This window comes from Macrosteles quadrilineatus, unplaced genomic scaffold (genome assembly GCF_028750875.1).
Source record: "Macrosteles quadrilineatus isolate MER2022 unplaced genomic scaffold, UCM_ALF_1.0 Scaffold_2__2_contigs__length_208266976, whole genome shotgun sequence".
In the NCBI taxonomy this organism is placed as follows: domain Eukaryota; kingdom Metazoa; phylum Arthropoda; class Insecta; order Hemiptera; family Cicadellidae; genus Macrosteles; species Macrosteles quadrilineatus.
The window spans coordinates 41,031,817-41,057,387 of NW_026542595.1; the positions used below are offsets into that span (position 1 = coordinate 41,031,817).

At 42.1% G+C, this 25,571-nt stretch overlaps 1 protein-coding gene across 1 annotated transcript in view; it reads left to right on the top strand.

The window, feature by feature from the left end:
• The window catches only part of LOC128984105 (huntingtin-like), a 118,138-nt gene that overhangs the window by 71,405 nt on the left and 21,162 nt on the right, over nt 1-25,571 (top strand). The window contains exons 45-50 of the mRNA XM_054403390.1: nt 157-280; nt 9,421-9,551; nt 11,700-11,837; nt 21,087-21,166; nt 21,851-21,960; nt 22,980-23,180. Coding sequence (XP_054259365.1) covers nt 157-280; nt 9,421-9,551; nt 11,700-11,837; nt 21,087-21,166; nt 21,851-21,960; nt 22,980-23,180 — 784 coding nt within the window. The remainder of the gene's footprint in view (nt 1-156; nt 281-9,420; nt 9,552-11,699; nt 11,838-21,086; nt 21,167-21,850; nt 21,961-22,979; nt 23,181-25,571) is intronic.

Below are 25,571 nucleotides of genomic sequence, written 5' to 3' on the forward strand. Positions count from 1 at the left end.
CATGTTGTTGTAGGATATCAATGGTAGGAGGATGAACCAGTTGTACACAGTTTAAGGAGACTTGGATATCTCTACTGACAGTGCCAGTACAAGCAGGGTGTGATCCTTTAAGCCATAAATTAGGTGTATGGTTTGACATGTGACATGTTGTTGTAGGATATCATTGGTAGGATGGACCAGTCGTACACAGTTTGAGGAAACTTGGATGTCTCTACTGACTGTGCTTAGTGCCAGTCCTAGCCCTGACTCTGACCAGGATGAGATACAAGCCATCATGCAGGTGTCTTATTTATTTTACTGTTCTTACTTATTACTCAGAGGTGTGTAAGCGGTTAGATTTTCGTTCTTAGCCTAGCCCAACAGTTTGATTGATCAAGCAATAGATCGGAAATTTAAGTTTCCGTTGACCTCTCACTTTGCGATATTATTTTGATGACAGACTGCGTCTGCAAAGGTTGCACATTAGAAAAATTCTCGCCTTTTCCGATTGCAGACAACATTAATAACGCTTCCACGATCAAAGGGGACAACAAAGATGTCTTCATGACTGCAAGAGTTGTTTACTATACTGTCATTATCACGGAAGACGAAGATGATGTCTACTCTAAAGCGGTAAGTGTCCAGGATTTTTAAGTGATCGCAGAAGATGATGATGATGTCCACCCCAAGAGATGTCAAGGATTTTTCTATGATGGTGGGAGACAATGATTTTTTTGCGATTATAGTGTACAATCATAATTTTGCTTTGATTACCAAAAACGATGACAATGTTCCCATGACCGCAGGATATATTCAGGATTTAGCCACGTTCGCGGGTGACGATGATTATGTTCTTGCGATTGCATATGTTAACGATCTGGCTGTGATCGCAGATGACGATGATGAAAAGTGTTTACAAAGAAATGTAAGCTATGACTTATGAAAAGTTCCTATTCAATATACTAGATATTTAAATTGTATATAAATATGTATAAAAGGCCAAATATATATTTCCTAGAACCAAAAAAAATACAGGGCGACAAAAATGTCTGGAAACGGTTTAATATCTTTTTAACTAAATCCGTTAGAAAATTCAAACCTTTCACATCAACATACATGTATAAAAACTACTTTTTCAAGAATTATCATTTTTTTACCTCTGCCAGGGGACGACCCACGAGGAGTAGACACATAATCTTTAATGTAAGCATAGGTTGATATGCACATCGTTTTAAAGGTCTGGTCAAGTGGAGTTCATTGCCGGAAACGGCGTCAAAAAAGGTTCATCCGTTACAAAATGGGGGCTGTCCAAAGTTCTTGTTGAATATACCTGCACAGGCCCTTACTATTGGTAAATACTCTTATTAAACATTAGCTTGAGAGCTGAAACTGTATTTTAAAGTCAACTAGCTCGTAGACTAATATTATTCAATTCAATCTTCAAAACAAATTTAAACGGGTTTCAGATTTCCCGGCTCAATGAGTATTTACCAATACTAAGCCTCTGCAGGTATATTCTGCAAGAACTTTGGACTGCCGCCACTTTGTAACGGATGAACCTTTTTTGACGTGGTTTCCGGCAATGAACTCCACTTGACCAGACCTTTAAAATTACATGCATATCAACTTATGCTTACATTAAAGATTATGTACCTACTCCTCATGGGCCGTCCCCTGGTGAGGGTAAAAAAAATGGTAATGCTTGCAAAAAGTAGTTTTCATACATATAATTTACATATAATTTTCTAACAAATTTAATTAAAAAGATATCAAGCCAATTCCAGACTTTTTTGTCACACTGTATATCCAACTCTTCAAATAGTATTAAATAGCATTTTGAAAAGAAAATGAGTCAAATAAACTTATACTATGTCACTAAGCCGAATTTGTTATGTAAAAAGTTCTATACAAAAAAAGTTGAGGCTCAAGCAATTTTCCAAAAGCTGTATTCAAGTTCGGCTCGATCGAAAACCTCAGGTTTGCACACCTCTAATTGTTATTACATAATTATTTATGAACCAATACTATGGTCTAAGAGCTCTCATTGTACACATTTCTGTGTTAATTTTGATTGTTTGATCCTTGTATTCTATTGATATTTTAATTCTTGCGATTTATATACTTTGTTAACCAGAATGTAATGCTATTTCTAAATTAAAAGTTGGACTGTCATATGTCCTTTAGGATTAAAGATAAAATTTGTAAGTCATCATAGAATTGGAAATGTACAGAATGGCATTTATATTTTTTACTCTCTGGGCTGAATGAAAAGCCTGCTCTTTGCTGAATTGTAAAGGGGGTTTTATCAACAAAACTACTAAACAAGCTAATTCCATAAAAGTGCAATAGTGGCATCTTTTGATTGCCTTCTTCCCTGGGGTCTAGGTTCTTTGCAATACACTATAAATATGAAACACAAAGAGGCTCCATTTAAAGAGTATGCCAAGATGTTGTCCATTATACAGCTTCCTGTACTCAACATTCTCTCGTGAAATGCCTCTGGCGTAGAAAAAAGAAAAAACAACCTACCCAGAAGCAGTTACATAGTTTAACCCTTTCAGTGCTTTGCAACGATATATCGTTGTTTTTTTTAAATCTCTTAAGAAAAACCCCGTTTCCATTGTCCAATCATGCTGGTTCGTGAACTTATTCAAGTTTATTCCGCCTTAGGCCGGGGCCACACTCATCTTATCTCGCTAAATTTTTTTCCATGGGCGTTACCGTTGGGTTTGAGAGATACATTAAGGTGTATGGGGCAGGCCAGACTAGAGTAAAAACGTCCGTGAACACGTTTGTCAGTGTATCCTCTACTAACATTCCACGGGCGTTGCACGTAAAACTAGTCGCAGCTTATGGGAGTGAACACACTCATCTTATCTCGCTGAATTTTGTCCAAGGACGTTTCTAGTTTTAACCTGACTGATTTACTGTACAGTGAGCATGGAGGGGGGGGGGGGAGTGCGGATCACGGACACAGACAATTTTTATTGCCAGTGTAGCATGCTCTATCAGTGTCTCTGGTTAGCCCAAAAAACCTATCTCCGAACCCAGTACTGGCCCAGTATAACCCAGTACTGGTCTAGTATAACCTAGTACCGGCCCAGTATAACCCAGTACCGGCCCAGGATAACTCAGTACTGGCCCAGTATAACCCAGTACCGGCCCAGAATAACCCAGTACTGGCCCAGTATCGGCCCAGTACTGGCCCAGTATAACCCAGTACTGGCCCAGGATAACCCAGTACCGGCCCAGTATAACCAAGTACCGGCCCAGAATAACCCATTACCGGCCCAGTATAACCCAGTACTGGCCCAGTATAACCCAGTACCGGCCCAGTATAACCCAGTACTGGCCTAGTATAACCCGGTACCAGCCCAGTATAACCCAGTACCGGCTCAGGATAACCCAGTACTGGCCCAGTATAACCCAGTGCTGGCCCAGGATAACCCAGTACTGGCCCAGTTTAACCCAGTACTGGCCCAGTTTAACCCAGTACTGGCCCAGTATAACCAAGTACCGGCCCAGAATAACCCATTACCGGCCCAGTATAACCCAGTACCGGCCCAGTATAACCCAGTACTAGCCCAGTATTACCCAGTACCGGCCCAGTATAACCCAGTACCGGCCCAGTATAAACCAGTACTGGCCCAGGATAACCCAGTACTGGCCCAGTATAACTCAGTACCGGCCCAGTATAACCCAGTACTGGCCCGGGATAACCCAGTACCGGCCCAGTTTAAGGCCCGGCGCATATTGAGATGCAGTCAGAGCAGCGCAGCGCAGGGCAGTGTTTTGTAAACCATTTGTTAGCTAGGACACGCGCATATTATGGCACAGCGCAGGGCAGGGCAGTGCCGTCCCGCACGTGGACTGCACGCACTTGTGGTTGAGTCACAAGTGTCTGTGCCGCATTGCTGCACAGGGGGCTGACCTGCGCCGGGTTGACTAGTGTTTTGCAACGGATCTAGAGGATAATTAATAGGAAATGTGCGTTTTCATCCAGTTTTCACATTACCAGTCATAGTAAGTCGGCTTATCTTATCTTATCTTATCTAACAGGGGCAGGTCGAGACCATAAAGCACTTCATCCGAAATCGAATTATTGCGCACCCCAGATACTTAATTGCTTTCTTGTTGACCTACAAGTTGAGGCGCCCAATGAATGCCTGTAGCTTTCCAATTAGTTCATCCTCAGGAATATATCTACCTCTAGCCATATTTCCAAGAGTTATCGATCTAGCGTCAGAGAGCTCGTTACAATCAAAGAGTAAGTGATCAGCCGTCTCTTCTGACCTATCACAGTACCTACAGATCGGTTCACCATCATATAAGCCCATCCGTTGTAGATGTTTCCTGAATCTTCCATGACCAGTTATCAGTTCAACAATTAATTTAATTCTTCGTCTGTCATCCAGTTTCCTCCTTCTTGTGAAGGGTACCATTACAACTTTCCTGGGATTTATAGAGAGCCCAACTTCCTGGCACCAACGGTCCACTACCCTTAAAGCTCTATTCATAAGGTCAGTTATGGTTCCGTGGAACTTTCCAACCACAAGGATTGCAACATCATCAGCATAACCTAAGGCAAAAACCCCACTTTCGTTGAGGGTCCTTATAAGGTCGTCTGCTACCAAATTCCAAAGGAGAGGAGAAAGAACCCCCCCCCCCCCTGAGGACATCCTCGAGTAGTTCTTGCCTCGATCGTATCATTATGGAGTGAGAGCCTAACCTTCCTACTGAGAAGCAAGGATTCAATCCATCTACATATTATACCGTGAAAACCTCTTGCTCTCACCGCATTAAGAATCGCTGGAGTACCAGTATTATCAAAAGCACCTTGAATATCGAGAAAGGCACCCAGGGCCACTTCACTGCTCTCTAGAGCTTTCTCAATCTTGCTTACAAGTTGGTGCAACGCAGTCTCGCATGATCTTCCTGAGACATACGCATGCTGATTAATATGTAAAGGATGTGTCCTAAGAGCTGTATCCATCATATATCTTGAGACCAACTTTTCTAGGATCTTAAGAAAGAAAGAAGATAGAGAAATGGGTCTGAATGACTTAGGGTCAGTGTAACTATCCCTTCCTGGTTTAGGAATAAATGCGATACGCGAATTACACCACCCTAAGGGAATGTGTCCTAAGGCTAAGCTGGCTCTGAAAAGTTTACAGAGTGGGTGTATAATTGTATCAAGACCCTCCTGCAAACAAACAGGTCTTACCTCATCAGGACCCGGCGATTTGAAGGGTCGTAATAAGCCAACAGCCCATCTTACCTTGCTGAAGGTGACTATGCGGCAAGCAGTGCTCCACATAGAATGAGTGGCACGACGGCCCAGGTTAGGCCGCTCAGGACTCACCTCCTCCTGCTGCACTTCAGAAACAATACAACCAGGGAAATGAGTTTTTACCATAACCTTTAGTATTTCGGTAGGTTCAAAAGCCATTACACCATCCGGTCCCTCAACGGCACCCAGAGTAACATGCCTGTCTCTAACAAGTACCTTATGTATTCTAGAAGTATCCTTGATACTATCTAAATTTCCACAAAAATTTTTCCATGAAAGCCTTTTGGCCTTACGTACTGCATGGTTATATTCTGTGAGAGTTGTATGGTATATATCCCAATTATTGGTTATCTTTGCTTGCCTAAAGTGGGCCCTTACTCTCTTCCTAAGAGAGGCAAGTTCAGGACCCCACCAACTAGCCCTGTTGCTCTTTCCCTTGCTCAAAGGACAATTATCCTCAAAGGATGTAACTATGCACCTAGTTAGACGATCTGCCGCCTCGTCAAGCGCATCAACTGTGTTTATAGGAGATGTGTTCAGGTTTGAGGCAATTCTGCCCCGAAGATCAGCTCTGAAGGATGCCCAGTCGGTTTTAACTGGGCTCCTGAATAAGCGAACCTCGCCGCAGAAATTCCCCAACCCGAAGACAATGTGCCTATGATCAGACAGGGATGGCTCAAGGGACACTGACCAGTCAATAATCCTGTCAGCCATACCCGCCGAACACAGGGTAAGATCAATTACTGATTGGCCTATCCTGCTTAAAAAAGTTGGTTCTGAGCCTACGTTTGCAACAAGTAGGCCGCAAGAAGCTATGTATTCTAGAAGTGACCTACCTCGGTTGTTAGTGTCCCTGCATCCCCAGGCCGTATTATGGGCATTGGAGTCGCAGCCTATCACGAGTTCGGATCCAGACTCGTGTGCGAGGTCGACCAATCTTCTGACCTCGGCCGATGGGAACAGTCCATCGTCGCCCTGTGGCATGTAAACAGAGGCCAGCAGCAGTTTTATGTTGGATTTAGTACATACAGTCTTAATTACTGTTACGTCCCTCGAACAAAGCTCTAGAACTGGATTACATTTTAGCCCCTCTTTAACCCAAATGCAAGTTCTAGGGTGTGGTACAGATGCAGAGAAGATGCCACCCTTTATAGTTCCCATCCCCGCAATTCTAAAGTTATTGATCCAGGGTTCCTGAATCAAGGCATAATCTAAGGACTGCTTAACCGTGCTCAGACAGAACACAGCCGTGGCAGCCTTACTGTGTTGTAGGTTCGCTTGAAGGACCTGAGTCATCAGAGGGAGCACCAGAGATAACTCTGAGCTGTATTTTCCCCAGACCCAGATAGATAATCCAGCCACGATCTTTCAGAACCTGCGCATTCATTTCATCAATAGCAAGAACAAGAATCTGATGATCATCCTTCCTCTTCCCACCAATGACGCGCCAGTCCTTTGTCGTGACACCAGGATTTTGCCGCTCAATCTGAACAAACACTTTAGAGGCTTCGACCTTGGCCAAGCGCCTGTCAGTGCGAAGGAGCACTTTAGTCGTGCGCAACAGATCCTTATAGTCTGCTACAATGACCTCCATACTCCCCTCACTTCCCAGCGCTAGCTTCGGTGCCACCCTCTTTAGCCAGTCAGTTGTTTCAGAATTACCACAAGTTACGACAAGAGCACCCTTCTCATGGTAAATTTTTTCAAACTGATGAGGAATGTTGGCGCCGTCATCACCAAACACCAACTCCATCAGTTTGTCCTGCAACAAGTCACATTCCTCAACAGAGAATCTCGCATCGGGATAGGCCGCTGGAGCTACTGCCAACTTGTGACCCACAAGCTGATCTCTGTAGCTGGCCTTTCCTGCAACGAGTCCATCTGCTGATTGATTAGAGTTTTTATTTCTCTTATGAGGAGGATTTTGAGACGACCCAGGGTTACTATCGGATCCGGTTCTACGCATCGGTGATACGCCTGAACCTTCCCCAGGAGAACTCAAGGACTCTCGCTTCCTCTTTCTCCACTGTCTGTTAGGGATCCACGTGCCCTCAGCCTTTTTCCTTTCTCTAACAGACATATTATACTCAGTTTTGGTCATAACTGTAAAAGTGATCTCAGAGTCGGACGAAACATCCGCCAGAGATGGAGAGTCGCCAGCGCTGCTGGTGTTTAGTGGCTTGTTCAGGTCCGCATCTAACCTGTGGCAAAGCTCAAGCACATCAGTTGATGAATTAGGTGGAGTTCTTGCTGTTAAGGAACTTCTCGAGAAGATCTCTGGCGTGTCCAAGATCTCCCCAGGTTCCGTCTCCATTGCGGTGTTCTGCACAGTAACATTATCATTGTTAAAGGAAAGCTGATCGTTGCCCTCCCCAGAATCCATGGGCTTGTCCTCCAAAAAGGAGGAGTGGGATTCCCCGCTTGAGCAGGTACCCACCTGGGGTAATGATTCCGTTCGTTTACTTTCAGCCATTACTAAAACAAGAAAAGCAAAAAAGTTAGCAGTTTAGCAGCCGAACCGTGACCCACTCACTACGCCTGCTAATATCCAAGACTGGACCCTTTCGGGGTTAGACCCCTCATCGTCTCCAGCTCAGTCCTGTCACAGCTGCACACATACCTGTAACAGTTGGCGGTAACATTAGCTATCTGGGCCTTGGCCGGATTGGTGATTGTCACCTCCGCCCAAGGCCAGTAGTAAGTAGGCTATATAAAGAGTAATTACAAGAATGAATTCTGGGAGAAAATACAAAAATCACTAAACATTACAAATTTTTCGGCCTTCTTTTCTTCTTCTCTGGTGAAGAAGTAACAATAAATCTAGATCAGCACCTGAATCTGACTCGGAACTCAAATCGTAATATTTAACAACATGTCCACACAAGAAATTGTGTCACTCCTATACAAGAACTGTACGACACTGCTTCCCAATATGCGATATCAACTGTGCAACACAGACTTTTTACCCAATTCTGCCCTGTGCTGTGCTGCACTGCCAGGACCATGCCGCACAGCTCAATATGCGCCTGGGCTAACCCATTACCGGCCCAGTATAACCCAGTACTGGCCCTGTATAGCCCAGTACCCGCCCAGTATAACCCAGTACTGGCCCTGTATAGCCCAGTACCCGCCCAGTGTAACCCAGTACTGGCCCAGGATAACCCAGTACCGGCCCAGTATAACTAGTACTGGCCCAGGATAACCCAGTACCGGCCCAGTATAACCTAGTACTGGCCCAGTATAGCCCAGTACCGGCCCAGTATAACCTAGTACTGGCCCAGGATAACCCAGTACTGGCCCAGGATAACCCAGAACTGGCCCAGGATAACCCAGTACTGGCCCAGGATAACCCAGTACTGGCCCAGGATAACCCAGTACTGGCCCAGTTACAGTTTGGATTGGGTGAATCTTTTATCTAAGTGGTTGTTAGTGTATCCTATGAACATGCAGGTCACCAAAGGCCGTTGTGCTACCCTTTGTTAAAATATCCTTCCTCTCTATATCCCTTAGAGATTTTTAAAAACAACGATATATCGTTGCATAGCACTGAAAGGGTTAAGGTTGCCTACTCTATAGTTGAACCTCTTAGTAATCCAGTTAAGTGGGGAAATCTTTGTTAGAAACTGGTAGTGTTGTGAAAAGTTGTCAAACTGCTAATGTAACGGTACCAAAAGCAATATCCTGTGCCCACCACTTCACTTTTTATATAACATTTAAAGTCATTCCTCAAAATTGAGTTTAACTTTGACTACACTTAACAAGGTTAGGTTCGAGTTTTTATGGTTCAAGCAATATTCATCAATCAAACAGCTGTTCGAAAATAAGTGTCACAACTGCAACCCAGGAAACAAATGGGTAGCAACTTTAAAAATAATATTTATAGGAAGCAAATTTGTAAAATGTTCAATATGCAGCCACTTTGTTTCTGTATATGTTAGGATGCTGAACTTTTCACAAAATATTTTTAAAGAAAGACTACCTCATAAATCATTGTAAGCTTCAAAGCTATTGGTGAATAAATGGCCTAGTAATTTTATGTCAAATATCTTGACAATTCCGAGCATTGCTTACAAACCTCATTGTGGAGCATCCAAGATAAGATTTGATATTCAGTAGTGGCCAGACCACTGAATGGATTGTCTATGTGGTAGGGAAGCAGTGTAGCTGTACAGGCTATCACCTCACTCCTAGTACAGACTCTACTGCAGCCATCTGCAGGCAACCCCAACACTGGTAGATTGATGCACTCTTCCAGAGACCTACCTCTAAATCTACCAGAACAGTAAGTTTCTACCTGAATCTATTGACAATGGACACGTCCCAAATACAGGATGGAGCCTGGTCAATTCCTTTTCATGAAATTGTCGCTGTTGAGATTGTGACCGTGGTTTATTGGCAACAGCAGTGAGATTTTACTAATTGTTTGTTCAGTTGCCATATTAAAGTTGGATATGTGAGAGATGCTCGTGATGAGGTGAATTTTTCTATCTCTCACTCAATTATTTCTGTGCTGTGTGCTTTTTGTTATCTAGAGTCGGGACCACGTAAGTTTGCAGTTGGTGGCAGCCAATCACAAGACAAGGCTAGTGCAACGTTGCCACATCGCTACATCGCACTTATAAAATATACTAAGCAATATTTTCAAATCAGCTGGTATTATTAGATTTGGCAACACCGCACGGTTCTCATTGGTTCATTCAAACCCATATGGGAAATAGGCTCCTCCCTCAACTGCAAACTTATGTGGTCCCGACTCTAGTAACCGGCCAATTCAAACTTTTTTGAGTTGAAAAGCATGTTCTTCAATGGCAATAAATTATAAATTAGGTAAATTGTTAACGAAGAAGATTACAGCTTAGTACTACATTCTGTGAGAAGTAGATTTTATTAATGTTCAATACTCCTGTGCTAAAAATAATTGCTGACCCATGCAGATTTTGTTTGGGTAAATTTGAACCATTCTTAAGAGAGAATACAGCAAAGACAGCGTCTTGATATAGGCTACTTAAGGGCTGCTTAAGATTGTTTGTTTCCAATATGCAGGGCCGCGTTAAGGGTCAGTGGTGCCCTGGGCAAACCCAAAAGCAGCGCCCCCCCCTTATATAGGCCTATATGTAACTAAAAAGGTTTTGACCACAGCAGTGTAGGGAGGGGAAGAGGGAAGGGGTGTTGACTCATCTGTTCGCCGAAATCCACAGTAGGTGGGTTGGGGTGAGTGTAATGAACTTCAGGCCTAAATATACATATATATTTATACATTAGCGTGTTTTTTTTTTACCAGTTTTGTTTCGTGAGGGAGTTTTCAATTCAGTATCAGTGGAAATACTAGTTAATACAGTCGGGACCACAAAAGATTGCAGTCTCATCTCCATCCATACTTGGCTTAATATACCTACTTTGTATGGTCGCCATTTCATTGAAAAGTATTAAAGTTGAGGAAGGAGCCTATTTACCACGTGACTTCGAAGGAGCCAATGAGGACAGTGTGGTGTTGCCAAATCTAATAATCTAATAATACCAGCTGATTTGAAAATATTGTTTTTTATTTTAATTATTGTCGTCAACGGGCAATATGGCACCGTCGCACTAGCCTTGTTTTGTGATTATCTGCCACCAACTGCAAACTTTCGTGGTCCCAACAGCTGTGCTATTCCCCGCGTTTGCTGACGTCACCCAAATTGCAAACAAAAAATCATCTGATGTATTGCTATATAAGTGGGTATATATTTCATTTTAGTTGATTTGATTGTTATTGTTATTATAATTTTTCTAAATGGTAAAATGGTGTTTGCAATCTGAGTGACGTGTCAGCATATGACGGGAAGCACACCTTTGTATTTTCCTTCCACCATGCAGGCCTACCACCCTGCCTCTGATAGTATAGTGAGTGCGCCCGGTTCACACTGCTGCCTGCCTTTCCCTGGCTACAATAGGTATAATCTGAAGGTCGAGTATTTTCAACTTTGTTGCATTTATTTACTTTTGCAATAAGGGAAAAATCACTTAATAAACTTTAAATCCCCCATTTTAATTTTGAAAGCCCGGCTGATCAAAACCAATTTTTTCCTAGTACTGGCGGTGGTTGAGGGCGCCCCCGGACCACCGGCGCCCCTGGGCATATGCCCAGTCTGCCCGTTTATAAAAGTGGGCCTGCCAATATGGTGGCTTTTGTAAAAGTTATTGCTGCTGCTTTAACTGATTTAATTGTGATTTAAAATGATTTAATATAACAGTTTTACCTATTCCTCATCATACAAATGAAGATAATTTATTATTGGTAAGGGTTAAATATCATTGTACAGTCTTAGTGGTGTTCAAATTTTGAGTTTCTTACTTATCTCTGAAATAAGTACTAACCATATTGGAAGGAGCAAGTTTAGAAAACATGTATCAATTTTCTCAGATCAATCATTGATATACTGTGTTTTAGATGGGGAGGCAAGTTGGAGATAGTGACAGATGCTCTCTATTGGAAACTTAGAGAATGTCGGACACTTGTACCAACCAGTGTTAAAATAAGCTGCTTACACGATCGATGCAACATTGAGAGGCTTCACAATGTGCACAGGTATGTGTTCGGTATTCATATTTTTAGAGTATTTAGAAATTAATCATTATGTTAATTAAGTCACTGGTTAATTAATCATGCTAATGTGTATATAAATCACCACATTTATTGTAATATTATTTAGTCTCAGTAACAATTTATTGTAAATAGACTCCCGCTTTCAATATTCAAATGAGATTGCTAAGCCTGCTCGAATTTCCCGCCACAGTAAGGCCTATTTTCCTGTACTACATACCCATGAATCACCTGACGCCGTGTTTGCTTCAATCGCATTTCCTATTGGCCATCGAATTCCTAGACCCCTCTAAACCGCAATTGCATTTTTCAAAGTGTGAAGCCGGCGATCGGCGTCTGTCTGTCCACGGTCGGCGTCCATAACTCACGGTGTATTCCGTTTCTCGTATCTCGGGACATTAATTGCCCATTTTACCTCTCTTAAACGTATTTTTAGGCTATAGATTAATTATATCTGGCCTCCCTCTCCTCTATAGTACATTTAACTATATATACATTTTAATTTCCCCCTTTTGTTTGTGATTAAATTACTTAAATTGTGATCTAGTGCTTTCAGACTCTTCAAACCTCAAGACAGTGTGTGCGCGTCCGTGTATTACTTCTAGACTTTTCCGTACGTTTTCACCGCGACTTCCGCGTATTAGTGAGCTCTTTGTGATCATGAACTTGGGTGCGTTGCGTTCTCCAAAATTCTACAAAACAGAAGCACTCGGTCTAAGGACTCCGCCATCCGCCATCGCTCCACCATAGACGACGCCGCTGCCATACTCTCCACCTTTGGATAATTGGACTCAAGGTACAACCTTAAAGTTTTGTGTGTGTTTTAATTAGACTCTAAAACTAATCTCATTTGCCCCTCACAAGACATTTTATTCCATCTCGGGACCTCAGTGCCCTTCAAATTGCAGATTCGCCATTTTCTATAATTTAATTATTTTTCTCTTGAACTATTAATTAGTTCTGGTCCTTCGAGTTATTAATTATTTTCATTTTCACCCATTACGCCCCCAACATTTGGTCCTTCGAGCCGGATTCATTGTCTAAAGTCCTGTGGTAATTAATTTCAGCCAATTTTCATCATCAACCATATTTTTAGCGATCTGCAATTTTCAATTTTCGCCATATTGGTAAAATATCGGCTCGCGTTCGTTCCGTTCGTGGGCGTGGCTTAGCAATCTCTCTCCACTCGCGCGTCTGCGCAGGTCACAATCATGTACAATTTGCTGTTCTCTCTAGTAGTAGACAATTTTTCCCTACTTGGCTTTTTTATCCCGAAAACGGGATTTAGTTTTAGTTGCGGGATTTAGTCGCGTGCAGACGGCCGACACTAGTAGCAGACGCATATCTCAACTGTCACTCACTGTACTGCGTTTGTTGTTGTTCTTACATTTTCTCATTTAAGGTGTATTGTGTAATAAGGTTGATTGATATTATTAATAACCAACTATTAGGTTATTATTAGGTATTTACTATTATTCTTTGAATCAATATTGCTCTTTTGAATATCGTACTAAATAAACAATAATTTGTCATTGTTATTTAACATTGTTTATGCTTTCTGAATTTTGATTTTAAATGAAGTAAAGTTAAATTAGTTCATCTCTGTAATTTTGGTTGACAAACGTGCGATATTATATTTAAGGTAATTTTATCTTGTCAATTAACATTTTAATAAATAGTTCAAAATAACCGTTTTTACTGGTTCTTATTACTAGTGTTGCAGTATAAACAAAACTGTTAGCTAGCGTATTTGTATTGTGATTCATATTTCATTGATGGTTATAATTTTATGTTCCTTTCTCATTTATTAGGGTAATAACTTACTCTTTATGTTGCAATTCTTGTTTACTAAGGATTATTCTACACTGTTTCATTAATGAGGCCTACTCTCATTAAACTTATTTAGATCCATTTATTATTTTGGTAAATAACGGTGAACTTTCATGTGACTCATTCATTTGTTCTATATCATATCTCTTGTTTTATTGTGCATTATTATTACCGTACTTGAATACTTTCAACTAAGCTCAATTGTTGATTTATGGTTTGAAAATCGAATTAAACCTGCCACACTCATTTAAAAATATTTTATTGCTATTTAACGTGTTGATAACTTAGTGTTTTTCACTATTTGCCTCAATTAAGCTACAAAGTAGGTGGATATATGTTTTAGATATTTATAATATTTTATCTCTATATTATTCAGCGGACAATTAATTACTACATTGTTAAGCTAATACCATTCATAGGCCTAGCTACAAGCCTTTTGTGTACCCACAACTTCCATTTTCGTGTGAATACTTTCAAGTGAACACTTCACAATGCCTCCTAAAGCATCTGATTTTAAGTCCGCAATCTACACCCGTTCTACGGCGCTGATTAAATCACGTTTTGAAAAACTTAAGGCTACAGTAGATGAATTATCAACTCAAATCGACCCTCTAACACCATTACAACTTAAGAAATTATCCGCTTACGCGTTGGAAATAAAAAAGAAACGCAGTGAATTTGAAAATAACCTTCAACGTGCCTTCGTTCTGGAAGATGAAGGGATCGATGATAAGACTCTTTCCAATGATCAAGATGCTATTGAAGACATGTTCTCTCACATTCAAGCTACGATTGAAACCCTGGTTCCCTCAGAACCACCAAAAACCCCTTCCGCGTTCAGTGAATCGTTTTCTGTTTCAGAAACTCATCCAAGCTCACAAGTACGATTACCTAAACTGGACTTACAAAAATTCTCTGGCGATCCATTAACGTGGACAAGTTTTATCAATCTTTTTGACACTGCAATCCACCGTAATGCTTCATTATCCTCTGTTATGAAATTCCAGTACTTACTCTCTGTCTTAAATGGAGAGCCTCTCAATTTAATAAGGAGTTTAAATCTCACCGCTCCTAATTATCTAGTCGCCTATGAATTGTTACGTGACAGATATCACAACAATCGAAGATTGCAATCATTGCATCTTAACCAATTGTTGGACCTGCCAAACATTACGGCAACTTCACTCAAAGGTTTGCGCCAATTTGTAAACCTGTTTACGGAACACACACAAGCTCTTAAGGCATTAAATTGTGACGTTAGTGACAACAACCCCCTATTGTCCGCACTCCTTTTGCGTAAAATGGACCAGGAACTACGTAAAAAACTTGAATCGTTCCGTTCCAGTCAAACCGAAGATCCAGTTACTCATTCATTACCAGAAATTGGTGAAATAATAAAATTTCTTAACCAAGAATGTTCGCAGACAGAAGATGCTAACATACATAACATGTCATCGGCCCACAGAAGCGTTCAACCTTCACCTCACAAAACCATACCAAAAAAGGTGCATTTCCGGTCTGACGTAGGCCTAGCCATGTTAGCTACTTCGAGATCTAATGCTCCCCCCTCTCATAGCTCTCAGACTAAAAATAGTCATGTCTATAACAAATGTTTTGTTTGTAACAAAAATGATCACAAAGTTTACACTTGTGACGTATTTCAAAATAAATCTCCTCGAGAGCGACACGCCATTGTTAAAAAACATAATCGTTGTTTTTCTTGCTTGGGTGAACATAGCTCCAAAGAATGCCGCTCTCAGTTCACTTGTCGCACATGTAAACAGCGACACCACTCTCTCTTACACCTTGGTGATAATAATCAAACCTCTCAGATGTCTTTTCGACCTCAAGGTCAAAGAACTTCCCCGACCACTTCAGGTCCATCTCACACTCAGACTGGTGATGTTAATTCACAAGCCTCTATCTCCGCCACTGTCGCGGATGTAAGCAATTATTCTGCCCAAAATAACTCATGTACGACTTCGGGTAATTATACTGTATTACTCGGCACCGCCTTGGTCAAGTTGACTTCCCCTCAGGGTATCTCTCATGTGTTTCGTGCTCTACTAGATACTGGCAGTATGTGTGATCTGCTCTCAGAACGCGCTGCGAATCTCCTGAATATAAAACGCCAGTCTTCTCAACTCAAAATATCTGGTCTTTCTCAAATGGCTTCCTGTACTAAAGGGTCAACTTACTTGAATCTTGAAACTCTCTCAGGTCGAGTAATAGCCACTGACCATCAATTCCATATTCTTGATAAGATTTCCGTCGACTTACCTCGCTCCCCTATATCACCGGAAGTGCTAACAAAAATCAAGCCCTATGTTCTAGCTGATCCTACTTTTCACTTGCCTGGTGGCATTGACGTGCTTATAGGTAGTTCTCTGCTACCCCTCCTCTGGACTCATGAAAGTTACTCCCTCGGCACGCACATGCCTCATGTGATAGGTACTCATCTTGGCTTTATTCTGATGGGTAAAGCTCCCTGTGCAACTAACTCGGAACCCGTGTCAGGTTTTGCGATCTCTCTTCTCTCTGTTAGTGATAATTCACTACACTCTTCCCTGCAACGTTTTTGGCAACAGGAGGAACCCCCTCACTTCCAGGTTAAGTCACAGGAAGAGCTTCTTTGTGACGAATACTATAAAAAATCACACTCTCGTGATCAATCAGGTCGTTATGTTGTGCGACTTCCGTTCAAGACGGACCCCTCCATTCTAGGCCAATCTAGGCCCATTGCTGAAAAGCGCTTGTTGTCTCTTGAGCAGAAATTTAAAGCTCAACCCCATTTTTCACACTTGTATAAGACGTTCATGTCTGAATATCAAACTCTCGGCCATATGACAAAACTAGATTTTGTTGAAGACATACACCCACACTACTTCCTACCTCATCATGGGGTACTGAAGGACTCTAGCACGACCAATTTAAGGACAGTGTTTGACGCCAGTAGCAAAACCAGTTCCGGTCACTCCTTAAACGATATTCTTTTGACAGGACGTAAATTACAAACTGACATTTGTGACGTAATTTTGAACTTCCGCTCTCATAAAATTGTGTTTTCATGTGACATTCGGCAAATGTACCGCCAAATACAAGTGCACCCTGACGATCAAAAGTTTCAACTGATTCTGTGGCGTGACGACCCTTCAAAGGAAATCTCTACGTTTCAACTTACTACCGTCACCTACGGCATGAACAGCTCCCCCTACCTTGCTATTAAAACTTTAATGCAGTTAGCGGAAGACGAAGGTGATGCCTTCCCTCAGGCTTCTCACTCTCTACGTCATCACACCTACGTGGACGACATTATCACGGGTGCTGACTCCGTTGAGGCTGCTCTTGAACTACAGGACCAACTTATCCAACTTCTACATCGTGGTGGCTTTGAACTTCGCAAGTGGGCCTCCAACTCCTCTGCTCTTCTAGAAAAATTTCCTTCGGAACATCTAGAGACTCCAAGTTTCCTGCAAGACGCTCAGCTTCCCCAGTACTCCATCCTAGGTCTCCATTGGTCTCCTGAAGAAGACTGTTTCTGTTACGCTTTCAACCCCCCGTCTGAAAAGCTGACTAAGCGCTCCGTGCTCAGCTTTATTGCCAAACTATATGACCCCTGTGGATTTTTGTCCCCATTAATCATGGTAGCAAAATGCTTCATGCAATTACTATGGACTCAAGGTCTTGATTGGGACGACCCTCTCCCTTCTGATCTCGCACATAAGTGGCATGTGTTCACTAGTAACACTAAAGACCACCTCGGTCAAATTAAGATCCCCCGAGCATTTCCGCTCGCTCACTCCTCTGATATCGAGCTTCACGGTTTCTGTGATGCATCGGAATGCGGTTATGCCGCGGTAGTGTATTTCCGGTGTGAATCTAGTGACAAAACAGTCATTGTGAAACAAATATTGTCTAAGACTCGTGTTGCCCCGTTAAAAAAGGTAACTTTACCCCGCTTGGAATTGTGTGCAGCTCACCTCTTATCAAAACTAGTGCATTATTGTGAAAAACAATTTAACTCTCTTACTACGAATACCACTGTATTGTGGAGTGACTCATCTGTAGTTCTTACGTGGCTACAAACCCCTCCATACAGACTAAAGACCTTTGTGGCTAATCGTGTAGCCCAAGTGCAAGAAATCATTCCCAGTTATCAGTGGCGGCACATAAAAGGGACGGAAAACCCCGCTGATTGTGCCTCACGAGGAATTCTAGCCTCATCTTTCATTGACCATCCCTTATGGTGGACTGGCCCACCATGGTTACAGCTCCCTGCGGCCAACTGGCCCCCCTCATGTTTTTCGCCGTCTGAACTCACTCCCACGGACGAAATTAAAGAAACTCCTCTTAGTGTACTTAGTGCAACAGTCGCCCCTTCGGAATGGGACTTATTGTCTAAATATTCATCTTGGTTGAAACTAACCCGTGTGCTAGCTTATGTACTACGATTCATAAACTATTCCAGGTCTAAAAACAAACTCTCTGGACACTTAAAACTCAGTGAATTAAATCTAGCGGAAGTGACAATTTTTAAACTAGTGCAAAAACTCCATTTCAGTGCGGATATTAAATTATTGAACAAAGGCTCAATATGTTCTGCACAATTACAGAAACTCACCCCCTTCCTCGACCCTAATGGTCTCATACGCGTCGGTGGCCGATTGTCACATTGTTCGCTTGCTCATGACATACGTCACCCTATTGTTCTACCCAAGTCTCATACTGTAGTGAATTTGCTTATAGACTTTTACCACCAGGTACACTTGCACTCAGGTCCGCAACTAACTCAATCACTACTCGCCCGAAAAGTGTGGATTCTATCGGCCAGGAGCGTTATCCGCTCGCGCATATTTAAGTGTCTTGTGTGCTTTAAAAATAAACCACGAAACAAAATCCCTCTAATGGGTGATTTACCTGCTCATCGGGTCAATCCTACTCGTCCATTCTCATCTACAGGCGTAGATTACGCCGGACCATTTAGTGTTCGCGTTTGCAGTCTCAAAGCTCTTAGACAGATTAAGGTCTATTTGTGTATTTTTATCTGCATGGCTACCAAAGCTATTCATATAGAGGTAGTCACCGATCTTACCACCTCAGGCTTCATTGCCGCTCTCACACGTTTTGTGTCGAGACGCGGACTCTGTTCCGATCTGTATTCTGACTGCGGAACCAACTTTGTTGGTGCAAACTCGGAATTACGCAAGGTAATCCGTGAAACCATCCTTACACCTGATTCGCAGGACAAAATTGTTCATTTCACCACCCCCAAAGGAATTAACTTCCATTTCAACCCCCCCTCTGCACCTCATCAAGGTGGCTTATGGGAAAGTGCCGTTAAAAGTGCAAAATACCATCTGAAACGGGTAATTGGTGAAACCATTTTAACTTTAACCCAATTTCAAACTTTGTCCATTCAAGTAGAGGCAATGCTAAACTCGCGCCCTCTTACAGCTCTTAGTTCAGACCCTTCCGAAATTTCTGTGCTGACCCCTGGACATTTCCTCATCGGAGCTCCATTAGTTGCCCTGCCGGAACCTCACCTGTCTGAAGTGCCCTTCAATCGTCTTCGTCAGTGGCAGCTTGTCCAGGCTTTTCACCAGCGTATCTGGAGGCGTTGGCAGCTTGAATATCTCCACTCCCTCCAGCAGCGATCCAAGTGGACCACCCCTCATGAGAATTTGAAGACCGGAGACTTGGTGCTCATTCACTCCAATTCACCTCCACTCACCTGGCCTCTTGGACGCATCGTCTCCACTCACCCTGGCGCTGATGGAACAGTTCGAGTCGTCACAGTGAAGACAGCTTCTGGGACTTTCACACGGCCTGTTCACAAGGTCTTCCCTCTGCCATGCAATGAAGACTAAGTCCAAGAACCTACTCTATGTACATATTAGATTTAAGTGTGGTTTACGTTTGCTCTTGTGTTTTTTAATTAATTGTCTGTTGAAGCTGTAATGCTTCAAGGGGGCCGGAATGTTCGGTATTCATATTTTTAGAGTATTTAGAAATTAATCATTATGTTAATTAAGTCACTGGTTAATTAATCATGCTAATGTGTATATAAATCACCACATTTATTGTAATATTATTTAGTCTCAGTAACAATTTATTGTAAATAGACTCCCGCTTTCAATATTCAAATGAGATTGCTAAGCCTGCTCGAATTTCCCGCCACAGTAAGGCCTATTTTCCTGTACTACATACCCATGAATCACCTGACGCCGTGTTTGCTTCAATCGCATTTCCTATTGGCCATCGAATTCCTAGACCCCTCTAAACCGCAATTGCATTTTTCAAAGTGTGAAGCCGGCGATCGGCGTCTGTCTGTCCACGGTCGGCGTCCATAACTCACGGTGTATTCCGTTTCTCGTATCTCGGGACATTAATTGCCCATTTTACCTCTCTTAAACGTATTTTTAGGCTATAGATTAATTATATCTGGCCTCCCTCTCCTCTATAGTACATTTAACTATATATACATTTTAATTTCCCCCTTTTGTTTGTGATTAAATTACTTAAATTGTGATCTAGTGCTTTCAGACTCTTCAAACCTCAAGACAGTGTGTGCGCGTCCGTGTATTACTTCTAGACTTTTCCGTACGTTTTCACCGCGACTTCCGCGTATTAGTGAGCTCTTTGTGATCATGAACTTGGGTGCGTTGCGTTCTCCAAAATTCTACAAAACAGAAGCACTCGGTCTAAGGACTCCGCCATCCGCCATCGCTCCACCATAGACGACGCCGCTGCCATACTCTCCACCTTTGGATAATTGGACTCAAGGTACAACCTTAAAGTTTTGTGTGTGTTTTAATTAGACTCTAAAACTAATCTCATTTGCCCCTCACAAGACATTTTATTCCATCTCGGGACCTCAGTGCCCTTCAAATTGCAGATTCGCCATTTTCTATAATTTAATTATTTTTCTCTTGAACTATTAATTAGTTCTGGTCCTTCGAGTTATTAATTATTTTCATTTTCACCCATTACGCCCCCAACAGGTATGTCTACAAAGTATCAATAAATCCAGAACAATTTAGTTAATTACAAAAAGTTATGAAACATAAACAAATTCACAAAAAGGTTTCTGATTTTTCAAAGTAAAGCCCATTGTTGTACAAAGTGTATTCATGCGTTCTATCTATTATTGTGTGAAAATGTCGGTATTTTGGGCCCTAACTTAAAACACCTTTTTTAAACTATATGATTTATCTGTAAGGTCTAATATAACAATTTTTATTTTTAGTTTAACTGAATGTTACTGTTTATTACTAACAGTCCTTTTAGCATTTCAAACTCAAGTATTCAAACAACCACTCAAATGTAATGAGCTTCAATGCTATATTGTTAGGTGCATCTGTGTGATAATTGCATTTTGTAGTCATGAATGGTCTATACTTTCAGGTATGGCTACAGTCAAGTCTCTGTTAATTTTTTGAAAACAGCAGTCATGTCAACAGAAGAAAGAGCTGCCTATCCCTCAGGTAAAGAAACGGATACTTTATTTTCAGTTAAAATCTTTCTTTTGAAACATTGAATTTATTTTCAGTCTTAGGGATTAGATAAGGTTTATAAGACCAAATTATTCTTAGATAGTCCTATTATTTTTGGAGCTTCAAAACGTAAATGTGTTTATGAATTCTTGTTGCTAGAGTAGTCTGTATTGTCTAGTAATAAATTGGTTAGTTGGAGGTTGTTTGAGAATTGCAAGTAAATACTTTTGTTTTATATATTCAAGAGACATATTTAAATTACAGTCATGATGGTCCTTAATTTGGTGAGTCGGTGGCTCAGTTGGTAGCGTCGTGGACTTCGGGTCCAAGGCAGTAGTGTCGTGGTTTCGGATCCTGGTCACTGCCACAAACTTTTATCAGTACAGTTCACCTTTGTACTGTACCGGCTCACCCCTTGCTTTGCTGGATACGTTCCACGCACAGATCTGTAGTCTATGTGAACGGGCAAATGCAAGGATAAAAGAGGCCGCCAACCTCTTTAAAAAAAAATTATCTGGTACCTTAAATGCCTTAAAAGTAACTTAGCTAAAACCCCAAAAAAGTTATAAAATATAATCAGAGAAATACACTAACAAATAAAATTAGTGCTTACAAAATGAGACCATTAGGTGTCTTCAGTCCAGTACTAATGTACAAAAAATACTTTTTTTGCAGTAAACTCTGACTATGAAGAACATTTGAGGAGGATTTCAGAGAGTGGGCTGGACTTACACTCTTGTCTCCAGTTCCTCTTAGATCTCTACTCACAGTGGACACAGCCCGAGGTATATTCATTGCCCATCCTCTTCAATATATCTATTATTTTATAGTAGATGTTGAAATCCTTGTAAGGCATTGGTATTTTGCAATCATTATTTTTTCTAGTTTTAACCTAATAATTTTATTTTCCTACAGTCACCCGACAAAGTTGGCTTCCTTGTCCTGTTTATAGTACAGGAAACTGCTAATATCTGCATATTTATACTTTGTCGTACGGTTTATTTATTGTTTCACCTCATTTCCAGCAATGTATTAGTGCCTAATAAGACTGATAGTATATTAACCCTTTGAGTGCCAACGTCCGGGGAACCGGACGTTTTTAAAACGAGCCAAAAGTGCCAACGTCCGGCCGACCGGACGTTTTTAGAACGAGCCAAAAGTGCCAACGTCCGGCTGACCGGACGTTTCGTAATGATCGAACAGCTGTCATAACAACCGAATAAATACTCGGATTCTTTTAACCCATATATTAACATTGAGTCGAAAGTTGCTAGATGCGATACATCGATTTTCGTTGGTCGAAATATCGAAAATTCGATTTTTACGAAATTTTAACCTAAAAATCGCCAGATCGCGCTCGGCATTTTTAGCGCGACCTTCGGGAAAAATCATCGGCATTTTTTGAGCGTTACTTTTATTTCTCGCCTGGCACTCTAAGGGTTAAGAACTTGTGAGGTTATGCAGTAGAACCTTCCTAACTGAAATAAAGGGGTAGAAGGTTGTTTCAGATAGCAAAAATGGTGGTTAAATTGGTATTTTCTGTTTGTTAAGCATAATAATAATAAGACTTTTATTAGGGTATAATATATTATACATGTAGATTATGCTTTTTTAAATATAATTCAAGATTTGCCATATGTTTTAAATACCTATTTCTTTCTTGTAATATTCCACACACCACAGGCACTGACAGACTTCTATCTACTTACATCTTCTTCTAATTACATATTATTATTCTTCTAATTATATAAAAGCGTGGATCACGATGGGAGTATCGGTTGTTAAGTGTGTGAATGTGTGTTAGGTGAGTGTTCCACTGAACCTGCTGGTGGAGGTGGTGAGGTCTACGGTGATCTTGTCAGATCTGTTCTCTGAGAGATCTCACTGGGCTTGGCTGCTGGACCTCAGTCTGGAGCTGTCTCGCTCACATACACCAGAAGACGAGATCCTACATCAGTACCTGCTTCTGGCTGCCTGCAAGTCTGCTGCTATCCTGCCTGCTCTGGTAAATATCCTTGTCAGTCACAAATAGTTACACATTTTAAAGATGTTTGTGTTTTACATCAAATCAATTGGTGAGTGATTGGAAATAGATTAGATTTGGATGCAGGTCCAGACAACTGTCTCTTGAAATGTTAGCTTGGGAACACTGAGATGTTCACAAATTCGCTGCGATCTCAGAGATGTTGGCAATTTTGCTGATATGGTTGGTGAGGATGATGTCCTGTCCCAAACCAAAAGTGCAATGCTGTCCATCCCTAATATACCTATTAGGAAACCTAAAAAATAATTATTACACAGGGTGGGGCTGAACAGATTAAGCAATTTGACTTGCGTAGTACTACTGCTGTGTAGGTGTAAGGGGAAAACTTTTGGTTTTGTTTTCTGCAGTTCATACCATATCAATAGCCAACATGGTTTGGACGAGAAACATCAAAATTACACAATGTTTATTTCAAAAACAACAAACCAGTTATTATGCTTAAAGAGGAGATTTTTGCCAGTGGCATTTTAATCAGCTCAACCACACTATTCCTTGTTTTTAAATACGCACTCATTGCATAACCTCGATGTTGGCCAGTCTATCCCATGATGGCTTTTAGAAAGGTACGAGTCACCCACATGGCTAGTAGCAGTCCATGGGCCTCCAGTGACAGAGTGTTGAGACTGCTAGAGGCTGGACTCAAGGCTAACTTCTCATCCACCAGGCTGGCAGAAGTCCATGGTCTTATGTACCTCTTGGAGAGCTTCTCTAGTTATTACCATGTTGCAGGAGACATGGGCCAGTGACAGAGTGTTGAGGCTGCTAGAGGCTGGACTCAAGGCTAACTTCTCATCCACCAGGCTGGCAGCAGTCCATGGTCTTATGTACCTCTTGGAGAGCTTCTCTAGTTATTACCATGTTGCAGGAGACAGAGGCCAGTGACAGAGTGTTGAGGTGGCTAGAGGCTGGACTCAAAGCTAGCTTCTCACTCACCAGGCTGGCAGCAGTTCATGGTCTTATGTACCTCTTGGAGAGCTTCTCTAGTTATTACCATGTTGCAGGAGACAGAGGCCAGTGACAGAGTGTTGAGGCAGCTAGAGGCTGGACTCAAAGCTAGCTTCTCACTCACCAGGCTGGCAGCAGTTCATGGTCTTATGTACCTCTTGGAGAGCTTCTCTAGTTATTACCATGTTGCAGGAGACAGAGGCCAGTGACAGAGTGTTGAGGCGGCTAGAGGCTGGACTCAAAGCTAGCTTCTCACTCACCAGGCTGGCAGCAGTTCATGGTCTTATGTACCTCTTGGAGAGCTTCTCTAGTTATTACCATGTTGCAGGAGACAGAGGCCAGTGACAGAGTGTTGAGGCTGCTAGAGGCTGGACTCAAGGCTAACTTCTCATCCACTAGGCTGGCAGCAGTTCATGGTCTTATGTACCTCTTGGAGAGCTTCTGTAGTTATTACCATGTTGCAGGAGACAGAGGCCAGTGACAGAGTGTTGAGGCGGCTAGAGGCTGGACTCAAAGCTAGCTTCTCACTCACCAGGCTGGCAGCAGTTCATGGTCTTATGTACCTCTTGGAGAGCTTCTCTAGTTATTACCATGTTGCAGGAGACAGAGGCCAGTGACAGAGTGTTGAGGCGGCTAGAAGCTGGACTCAAGGCTAACTTATCATCTACCAGGCTGGCAGCAGTTCATGGTCTTATGTACCTCTTGGAGAGCTTCTCTAGTTATTACCATGTTGCAGGAGACAGAGGGCAGTGACAGAGTGTTGAGGCGGCTAAAGGCTGGACTCAAAGCTAGCTTCTCACTCACCAGGCTGGCAGCAGTTCATGGTCTTATGTACCTCTTGGAGAGCTTCTCTAGTTATTACCATGTTGCAGGAGACAGAGGCCAGTGACAGAGTGTTGAGGTGGCTAGAGGCTGGACTCAAAGCTAGCTTCTCACTCACCAGGCTGGCAGCAGTTCATGGTCTTATGTACCTCTTGGAGAGCTTCTCTAGTTATTACCATGTTGCAGGAGACAGAGGCCAGTGACAGAGTGTTGAGGTGGCTAGAGGCTGGACTCAAAGCTAGCTTCTCACTCACCAGGCTGGCAGCAGTTCATGGTCTTATGTACCTCTTGGAGAGCTTCTCTAGTTATTACCATGTTGCAGGAGACAGAGGCCAGTGACAGAGTGTTGAGGTGGCTAGAGGCTGGACTCAAAGCTAGCTTCTCACTCACCAGGCTGGCAGCAGTTCATGGTCTTATGTACCTCTTGGAGAGCTTCTCTAGTTATTACCATGTTGCAGGAGACAGAGGCCAGTGACAGAGTGTTGAGGCGGCTAAAGGCTGGACTCAAAGCTAGCTTCTCACTCACCAGGCTGGCAGCAGTTCATGGTCTTATGTACCTCTTGGAGAGCTTCTCTAGTTATTACC